Source organism: Brassica napus, chromosome A2 (assembly GCF_020379485.1).
Source record: "Brassica napus cultivar Da-Ae chromosome A2, Da-Ae, whole genome shotgun sequence".
Lineage (NCBI taxonomy): Eukaryota > Viridiplantae > Streptophyta > Magnoliopsida > Brassicales > Brassicaceae > Brassica > Brassica napus.
Window position 1 is genome coordinate 26183649 of NC_063435.1, and position 10732 is coordinate 26194380.

A 10732-nucleotide genomic window follows, 5' to 3' on the forward strand; every position below is an offset into this window, starting at 1 on the left:
TCATGCCTGCTGCAATTCTCTATTGCTATTCATTAGGCTCCCATTTTTTTACACTCTTCGATTTATCTCTCTTTCGAGGAATCTGTATATTTTCTACACATTTAAAATACTTCAATATACTAGAGAAAAAGGGAAATCATATGGATGAAAAAACTAAACTTTTGGCATATCTTTTAATTAACGGGTGTTTAAGATGGTTTCTAATGGAACTATCTATACCGGATTCAGATACGGGGTATCCGAAGATATTGTGCCACGACTTTTCATGTGAGTACTAATTGTAATTTTGTAACGTTGCTAGTTTCCTATTACATGACACTGAGGTTCACGCGTATGGCTTAGTAGACCTAAAGGTGTCTTAAATACCTTGTTCTCAGGAGATATGCTTTGATATGTCCCATTCTGAACTCTGAAGTACCATGTGCGTAAGGTTTGTTAGTTTCTTTTGCTCTTGGTAGACTTTGAAGTCTACTTATACAATGATTATGCGGGAGATGTGTCCTCGCATAGTTCCTTACGGATCTGAAAACCACGTGTTGTACCATACCAATATTGTAGCAACCGCATATGACTACTCTTATTAAAAACAAGAAAAAAGATTTCAAAATAGATACATCGACTCACAAGGAGCTGTACATGAATGATGTCTGGCTATAACTTTAGGTGCGGTAACTTACAAGTCAAACGTCGGAAGCAACACATGTATTACAAGGTTCAATAACTCTAGTTACTCGAACTTACACGGCGGCGAATCTACAACAATCGGTGGCGTTAGGGTTTATAGAGTCGGATTGTGTGCGGCTTGGACACCCTGCCATGAAAATCTTGGAAACTGGATAGAGAGTCACCGGTGTTCACACGGAGGAGGAAGCATCTTCCTTTGCCTTCTTTCCCTTGCCTATGTCTCCTCCTGCTGTTTGTTTTGTTGTGATGATTTTTAGTAGCTAAGTATGTAACCTTGCCTACGGTTTATTCACGATTCCGGCGTCTGTAACATTCTCCGATATGCCCCATTTTTAGGGGTTGATTTTAATATATTTTATTATTAAAAAAAAAAATATAACTCTAGTTACAAGTGTAGACAAAATTTAAATAAAGCAAACCATCTACGAAATTGAAGTCTCTCTTTTTCTCTTTGCAAATTCACACGGGGTTTATAGAGTTTTTCTTGGGTTCACCCCCTAGGGTGAACCTATAGGTTCACCATCCAATTATAAGCTCAACAGAGGAATAGGGTTACGACGGCGTTAACAACGTTTTCCTTTTTTTGTTTTTTTTTTAGCGTTAAAAACTAATTAATTTTTCCATTTTTTTTTTCTCAAAAACTGATTATGACATGGCAAATTATAATTGGATGGTGAACCTATAGGTTCACCCTAGGGGGTGAACCCAAGAAAAACTCCATATATAAACCCGAGTTTTTCTTGGGTTCACCCCCTAGGGTGAACCTATAGGTTCACCATCCAATTATAATTTGCCATGTCATAATCAGTTTTTGAGAAAAAAAATGGAAAAATTAATTAGTTTTTAACGCTAAAAAAAAAAACAAAAAAAGGAAAACGTTGTTAACGCCGTCGTAACCCTATTCCTCTGTTGAGCTTATAATTGGATGGTGAACCTATAGGTTCACCCTAGGGGGTGAACCCAAGAAAAACTCTTATATATGTGGACACATTAATGACTCGGTGGAAATAGTAAACAAACAAAATACGAAAGCTCATAAAAAAAAGTCAAAATAAATGATCAGAAAATGGTTTGACCGGACCGGAGACGTCCATTTATCCACAGTTTCGCACTACCTTCCGATATTTATCACATTATGAATTGCAATTTGCATGTACATTTATTTCATCTCTTCCTCATTTACTCTCTATATATTTTAAGCAAAACTCAATTTTTTCCATATACAAAAAAAAAAAAATCAAACACCTTTTGGGAGCAGAGATTTCTCTCTTGATTAGTAGTATAGTAACCTCACAAATATCGTTACTCTTGAAGAGGTGATTTGAAGCAATATGAGACGAGGCAGTTCAGGTAACGACCATGAACTTGGGATTCTACGAAGAACTAACTCAGACACCAAGTCCGACAACGAAACCATCCCCAGCAACCGTTCCGCCTTCAGCGGCCCGCTTGGCCGGCCAAAACGCGCGTCCAAGAAAAACGCTAGGTTCGCTGCGGATCTCCCTAGGAGAAGCAACAGTATCAGCGGTGTCGGTGGCCGTGAAGACGATGAGTACGTGGAGATCACGCTAGACATCAGGGATGACTCGGTGGCCGTCCACAGCGTCCAGCAAGCGAGCCCCGGAGGACCTCAGAATCTTGAGGATCCAGAGCTGACACTCTTGACTAAGAAGACGCTCGAGAGCAGCCTTAACAAGTCCAGCTCACTTTCCTTCTTCCGTAGCACCTCCTCGCGCATCAAGAACGCATCACGCGAGCTCCGCCGCGTATTCTCCAGACGCCCTTCCCCCGCCGTGAGGCGTTTTGACCGCACTAGCTCGGCCGCCATCCACGCTCTCAAAGGTCTCAAGTTCATCGCCACCAAGACCGCCGCGTGGCCAGCGGTGGAAGAACGGTTCGATAAACTCTCTCTAGATTCCAACGGCCTCTTACTCTCTTCCAAGTTTTGGGAATGCTTAGGTACATATTAACTCTAACTTAAGCACTTATGTTTATGCTATGTTTTCCATTTATGTTAATTTTGGACTTTCTTTAGGAATGAACAAGGAATCAAAAGACTTTGCTGACCAGCTCTTTAGAGCACTAGCTCACCGGAACAACATCTCCGGCGATGCAATCACCAAGGATCAGCTCAGGTTCTTCTGGGAACAGATATCAGATGAAAGCTTTGATGCAAAACTCCAAGTCTTCTTTGACATGTAAGCTTTTTCTTATCTTCACCAACCCAATAACCCACTAATAGTTGATAGATCATCACTATTCACTATGGTTGTTTAATTATTAGTGTTTTTGAAATTAAACGGTCACCATAAGTTAAGGATCAATATAATACTACTTAGTTATTTTTATCATTTTTGAGGTTTAGTGCATTTGTAACTGAACAAATGATGTCATTGTGTGGTTAGGGTGGATAAAGATGAAGATGGGCGAGTAACAGAAGAAGAGGTGGCTGAGGTGAGAAACGAACCACACACCATTCAATATTTATCATCTTTCTATCATAATTTCATTTATTTTTATATTTTCTTCTTACTAGTGACCAAAAAACATATATATCCTTTAGTTGATTACCTTGACAAATTTGTCCACGCGCAAACCCCACTGACTTTTTCTGTTAATATCATAAATTTCATTAACTGCATGTGAACACGACAATAATGGTAATATATTAGATGGAGTAGTGTTTATTACTTTTGTTTAGGCTAATAATTTATGTCCCACTTTTTGGTGATTAATTGCAGATTATTAGTCTCAGTGCCTCGGCAAACAAACTCTCCAATATTCAGAAGCAGGCCAAAGAATATGCAGCCCTGATAATGGAAGAGTTGGACCCAGATAATGCTGGTTACATTATGGTACGTATGGTCCACCTTCACCACTCAGCCACTAGTGGTACATATTGTAAATTCACCACGTTTAAAACACTAGAAACAACCTAAAAAAGAATCCATGGTTATAAAAATCTTGGTCAAGTTTAACGGGACTCTTGATAAATTAATCAACAAAAAGTCGTCAAGCGTTGATAAAATGATAAGAGACTGATTAATTAGGTATAGGTGTGTTACCTAGTACTATATCTACATAATTTATTTTAATATAGTAATACCAGGAAAAAGATAAAACAATAAATAGTGACCAAATAGTAAAAATGAAAATAGTAAATTTATACTCATTCCTTAATCATTTCAAAAAAAAAACTCATTCCTTCAAATTTATATTAATTATAAAGAACATATGTTACCTTATTATTCCTCTAAGAAATTAAATATATAAATATATATATATATATATATCAAAATTAGAAGGAATAATGATAACTATTCCTTTTTATTTTTCTTATATTGTTTACAATAATATTTTCTTTTTATTTATACTGTTCATTTAATGAAATACCAGTTATGTTCTTAGTTATTATACGGCATCTAAATATCCGAGTATTTAAAAAAGATATGGAAACTGATGTAAAATGTTTAAAAATGAATTTGTAACGTTAATATTGGAATGTAATATTATAGTTAAATAATATGACGTGAAAACTGGTGTAACAGATTGAAAACTTGGAAATGCTGCTGTTACAAGCACCAAACCAGTCTGTACGGATTGGAGATAGTAGGATACTGAGCCAAATGCTAAGCCAGAAACTGAAACCGACTACAGAGAGCAACCCTCTGGTGAGATGGTCAGAGAAAATCAAATATTTCGTAATTGACAACTGGCAGAGAATATGGATCATGATGCTATGGCTTGCCATCTGTGCCGGCCTATTCACCTACAAATTTATTGAGTACCGGAACAATAAGGACGCCTTTGGCGTGATGCGTTATTGCGTTTGTGTCGCCAAAGGAGGCGCAGAGACTCTCAAATTCAACATGGCTCTCATATTGCTGCCTGTTTGTCGCAACACCATCACTTGGCTTAGGAACAAGACCAAGCTAGGTGTTGTTGTTCCGTTCGATGATAATCTCAACTTCCATAAGGTTATTGCAAGTGGGATTGTGGTCGGGGTGTTGCTCCATGTAGTGTCGCATTTAGCGTGTGATTTCCCGCGCTTGCTTGCCGCTGATGAGGAGACCTATGAGCCGATGGTACAGTACTTTGGGGAGCAACCGGAGAGCTACTGGCATTTTGTGAAGGAAGTGGAAGGGTGGACCGGTATTGTGATGGTTGTGCTAATGGTTATAGCTTTTACACTCGCTACGCCTTGGTTCCGTCGTAACAAGCTTAACTTACCTAACTTCCTCAAGAAGCTTACGGGTTTCAATGCCTTTTGGTACTCTCACCATTTGTTCATCATTGTTTATACTCTTCTTATTGTCCATGGTATCAAGCTCTACCTCACAAAGATTTGGTATAAAAAGACGGTATGCTCTTTAAACCTAATTGCTCTGTTTTCCTATCTAGTATTTTTTTCTTATTATGGTTAGTTAATACTTAATGTTTGTGTCATTATTGCAGACATGGATGTATCTGGCTGTACCGATCCTTCTGTATGGGTCGGAGAGGCTGATCCGTGCTTTCAGATCAAGCATCAAACCGGTTAAGATTGTCAAGGTCAGATATACATACCTAGATTTCTAGAAATATAATTGATTGAGTTGCACATTTTTATATACTAAACATTATTTTTCTAAATTTTCAATCTGAGACTTTAATTGATATCTCAATATATCGTATTTCAACTAATACTTTAAAACCATTTTATATCAAAACAAATATTTGATTTAAAGTAGAGAAAATTTCCTTTGAACAATTTTTTAAATAGTTGTATATATATATGTAACAAATAGGTGGCTGTTTACCCCGGGAACGTGTTGTCTTTACACATGACGAAGCCACAAGGATTCAAATACAAAAGTGGACAGTACATGTTCGTGAACTGTAGAGCCGTCTCTCCCTTTGAGTGGCATCCTTTCTCCATCACATCCGCACCAGGAGACGACTACGTGAGCGTGCACATCCGCACGCTTGGTGACTGGACACGTAAACTCAAGACCGTGTTCTCTGAGGTATGCAAACCCCCTACCGCCGGTAAAAGCGGTTTGCTCAGAGCGGACGGAGGAGACTCCATCGCCTTCCCAAAGATCCTCATCGACGGTCCTTACGGTGCTCCAGCACAAGACTACAAGAAATACGACGTGGTACTCCTCGTAGGTCTTGGTATTGGAGCCACGCCTATGATCAGCATTCTGAAGGACATTATCAACAACATGAAGTCTCGTGACCGTGATAGTGACATAGAGAACAATAGTAGTAATGGGAATAGTAAAGGGTTTAGGACGAGGAAAGCTTATTTCTACTGGGTGACTAGAGAGCAAGGATCGTTTGAGTGGTTTAAGGGGATAATGGACGAGGTTTCAGAGCTGGACGATGAAGGGATTATCGAGCTACACAATTATTGCACGAGTGTGTACGAGGAAGGGGATGCTAGGGTTGCTCTTATTGCTATGCTTCAGTCATTGCAACACGCTAAGAACGGAGTTGATGTCGTCTCGGGGACACGGGTCAAGTCACACTTCGCTAAACCTAACTGGAGACAAGTGTACAAGAGGATCGCTGTTCAGCATCCCGACAAAAGAATCGGTAAGTAACTAACTAATCTTGACCGCTTTAATCTTGTTATCATGTGATAAACGACTTAATTTAAATAAATGAATTTGATTGCAGGAGTCTTCTATTGTGGGGCACCAGGACTGACAAAGGACCTAAAGAATCTAGCGTTGGATTTCTCTCGAAAGACGAGCACCAAGTTTGACTTCCACAAAGAGAACTTTTAATTCCAATATATATCAGTTGGGAGGAAGTTGCGTAGAGAAATAAAACAAGAAACTGCATATAGATATTTTTTCTTTTATAAAAAATATTTGAGTTGTATTCCTTCGTTTCTTTTTTCCTACTTTATGTTCAGTTTTACGGAATTTAGTTTAATGCTGAATTAAGTATAAAATCGTAGAAGTATAGTTGCAGATTTGGTGTTATGAACATGTAATTATCTATGGAGTTACTGCAACATAGTTTTCTACTCGTAGTTATCATATCTTTAACGAACACAAGGTTTTGATTTTGAATTTTGACACTTACTAGTTATTACTCCTTTTCCGACACACCCTCAAAAGAGAACAAGCTCAGGTCCTTTATTTACCCATTATCTAATTACGCTTGCGTTTTTTGTTTGGTTTTTGTTTGTTTTTTTTTTTGACATCGGCCATTCTATTATAGATAGATATAATTGGCAATCACAATCACTACATAGTACAACCAACTTCAAACATTTATTTCTAAAGAATATTGCACTGTACGTATATTGTTACGGACCTCTCAAGTCGGTTGATAACTCCATTCCACCAAGGCACCAATTCTAATTTTCTTGTGATTCGGCACATGTTCTTAAACACATATAGACATTTTACTTTAGTGACTTTTGCAGTGCAACCACAAAAGTTACAGACATCTACACCTTTGTTAATTCTGGTAAAAATCTTGAAGACTGAATATCAGTACGAGTTTAAGGGATTATAAATTTATCATATACACAATCAATATAAAAATCTTAAACAAATATTTAACTCAATTCGTTTTGCTTTCTTAAATTTATTTATCTTCTTTCTAAGTTAATTTGCGTATCTTGGTAAAAACTTTTTATTTGTTACCTTATTGATTAATAAGAACTTTAGTATTTAACAACTAATTGATTCGAATAAATCTAACATTCATTCAAAAAATAACTACTTGTCAATCTATACTATTAAAGCAGGATCCTATTGTCATAATTACCTTATGGGCATATTTCCTTCACTAACATTGCATGTTTCATTAAGGGCAATTAAGTAATATTAATAACAAATCTATATTGGGTTATTATTTTTAGATCCAGCCCAAATCAAATTTCTCTTGGGCCATTTGGGCCTATCAAAAAAATCAGATTCAATTCTCACTTTTTTTTTTCTTTGGGCCATTGAGTCCAAGTTCAAATAATTTTTTTTCAACTATTCTTAATTATTATTTTTTATTTTTTTAATATAATTTAAGCATTCGTAAAAATAATTAAATTTTTTTATTGAAAAGTATAAATCTTTATTAAAAGTATATAATTTTTTAATTAAAATATTTACCCCATAATAAAATTAATTTATCAGAGTTATACCAACTTAATTCATTAAAAAAATAAAGTTTAATTTTTTTAACATAAATAGTCATTTAAAATGAAATACGATAAATAAAGATAAAAATTTTAAGTCTTTTATAAAATAAAACACAAATATATAAAAATGTGACATTTACTAAATATTTGTCAATTAAAAAAAAAAACAAAAATAAACCCGCGCTTTGAAAGCGCGGATCAAAATCTAGTATACTAGTTAAAGAACCTGACTAACTGAAATTTATAAGCCCAAAAAAAGAAGAATGCCCAATATTATGGCATATTAAATATTTAAAACATATATTACAAAACAGATCCTTCCTTTGTCCCAACTTAATAACTGAAATCATATTAAATAGATCATGATATTTGATCCGAAAATGAGAGGCTGGAAGGATTTATGATTGACAACACAAAATATGAACGTTAGCACAGATCGTCATATGAATATATTATTCATATCTATGCCAACATGTATAAATATATATAGGTGTGTGATTTTATGTGCCTCGGGCTAGCATTTCTTGATACCTCTTAAAGGACAAGAGTTTCTGAAGCTTCATCTGCTTATGAAACCTTGAAATGAAGAGATCCGCTACATGGTCGATCTCATCTTCTAGCTTGAAACTCTTTCCTTCTTCTTCCTTCGAGTTCCTCACCATATCTATCACAGAACTTCCTTGGCCTTCCTCCATGTCCCCAAAATCCTCCTCTCCTTCGAACAACGTGTGCCTCAGATCAGGATACTTGTCGTTTTCCTCGTCTTGTACGTCATAACTCTCACAGTGAGTCACTTCCCCGTTGTTGTAGAGGATTATAGCCTTGCTATTGTCTTGGTCATGGTCGTCGCCTTGCTCTTGATCTGAATGGCCTAGGAGGTTGTGGATCTTGTTGGAAATTGAACGGAACCCGAGCTTCTCGTGTTTCACAAGGGACAACATGAGGAGTCTCGTCTTGAAAGCATTTGTTTTGTTCTTTATGGCTATAGATTTCGCCTTTGCTGCAGAACTCAACAATGCAACGACATGTTTCATCAATGCCGTAGCTTTCTTCATTTCTCTCTTTGTAAGAGCTATAAGCTTTAATCAATAAATGTTAATGGTGTTTCTTTTACGGTGTAATAAATATATAATAGGATGTTGCTTAACCAGCATGGAAAGGAACATTGGTGCTGAGGGCCTTCAAGGGTTTATATAGGAGTGTACTCAAAAGGTACGGTAACGAGTCATGGCTTTATGAGTCTTGTCGTATTGTTTAAATTTAATTAATGGCTAAATGGTTTACTTAATGGCGGAGCAATCTTCTCACAATTTGACACGTCGAGATTACACCATTTGATGTAGTGGATGACTTACTTTTTATGTTTAACTTTTGGCTTTATGTCACGTTGCCTTTCATCAAACTGCATCGTGCCTACAATTTCACAAACGTATGTAATTGAAATGTCTTTTACTTTGTTCAAGATTCTCGAGATACTAATTTTATGTTAATTTTATATATAAATGTGACCTAACGGGTTACTTTGGAGATGAGTCAGATAGGTTTTATTTTCATATTTTAAAGTATCAGACCTACCATTAAATTTGAAACGAATAAAAATGTTTGCTTAACTTGGTTCATGTTCGCTACGTCTTAATAGATGTGCAACAACATGTGTAAGTAGACGTGCAGTCGCAGAAGCCCATGGAGCGTCTTTAGCTGATTGTCTAGTGCATGCATGAGGAGAGAATTAGTACGGCGAACTAACTATGTTAATGTTTTGAAGGGTTATTTAGGTAGATAGCCTTTAAAGGTTTATTTGTACAGGAGACCTTAAATAAGTTGATTTGTTTGTGTTTAAGTCAAATAGTAACTAGTTTTTGTTTGTCATCAAACAAACTCAATTAAAACTTTGCAAACATCAAGCTAGTTTGTGTTTGAGCTCATACATATTTTCCGGACTAAAATAGAAAGACAAATAGTATTCCACGGTGGAAGCACCGTAGCCTATTGGTTAAGGTTTAAAGGCTTCTACACCCAGGTCTGGGGTTCGAATCCCAGACTATGCAATTTATTGCAGATTACAGGAAATCCAGGTTTCAAGTCCTGGAGAGAACGGTTTATTAAAAACAATTATGCAGACTACAGAGGAAAGGCTTGCAAGGGATCTTCAACATGGTGCAAGTAAATCTGGTCAGGCGTGGATCTTCATAGGACGGCTCAAGTGATGCAGTTAGGCGTAGGTCTTCATAAGGCAGGTAGTATTGTCGGTTGTCGAATCGTCTATGTAATCTTTCCTATATCATAATTGTAAAATCATAATAAATCAGCGTTAAAAAAAAAAAATAGTATTCCACGTGGTGAGAGGAGTCAACCATCTTATGTCGTTCAGATCAAGTATCATGTTAAATAATGCAGTCACAAAAAAAAGCATACAATTCTGTTCTTTGGTCTATTTATTTATGATTTTTTACCAACGTATCATACTTGTTAACTAGTATTGCATCTGATAACAAATTAAAACTCGCTATTCATGTCATATTCACAAGAAGTCCAAACCATTTTCCATTTCTGTTCAAAGATTTGATTGAATGACGACTAGTCGAGTTATTAAATGTGATTAACTTTTCCTACAAAAGCAACTTTACAACCAAATCATCAAAACAAAAGTGTTATTTCTTACCTAAAAGAGGTTTCATAAAATTTATGAAAAAAAAGTATCAGAATGGGAGAAGATGCTTGGGTAAAGTTACAGACAGCTTAAGCTATCCAGCGGCGACGTAATTCATTGTACTTCTCTTAAAATCGTAGCTTCTTTCTTTATTAAAGTTATTCTTTATTTTCTTATTAAAAACCGGAAAAGGAAACTGATTGCCATGTGATGGTTTTGTATAATTGTATAACTGGAAAGTGCTTACGTACTTTGGTCTC

General features: G+C 36.2%; 2 protein-coding genes across 2 annotated transcripts; one reads left to right on the plus strand and one right to left on the minus strand.

Annotated features, from left to right (window-relative positions):
• Positions 1-1816: 1816 nt before the first annotated feature.
• Positions 1817-6749, plus strand: LOC106400785 (respiratory burst oxidase homolog protein D-like). Its single transcript, XM_048745323.1, has 8 exons — positions 1817-2643; positions 2720-2882; positions 3090-3138; positions 3426-3539; positions 4233-5045; positions 5140-5235; positions 5472-6264; positions 6349-6749. Exons 1-8 carry the CDS (start codon positions 2016-2018, stop codon positions 6456-6458), a joined length of 2766 nt encoding a protein of 921 aa, XP_048601280.1. The 5' UTR covers positions 1817-2015; the 3' UTR covers positions 6459-6749.
• Positions 6750-8078: 1329 nt separating this feature from the next.
• On the minus strand, positions 8079-9002 carry LOC106399854. Its single transcript, XM_013840298.3, has one exon. It carries the CDS (start codon positions 8875-8877, stop codon positions 8323-8325), a length of 555 nt encoding a protein of 184 aa, XP_013695752.2. The 5' UTR covers positions 8878-9002; the 3' UTR covers positions 8079-8322.
• Between the last annotated feature and the right edge of the window lie 1730 nt (positions 9003-10732).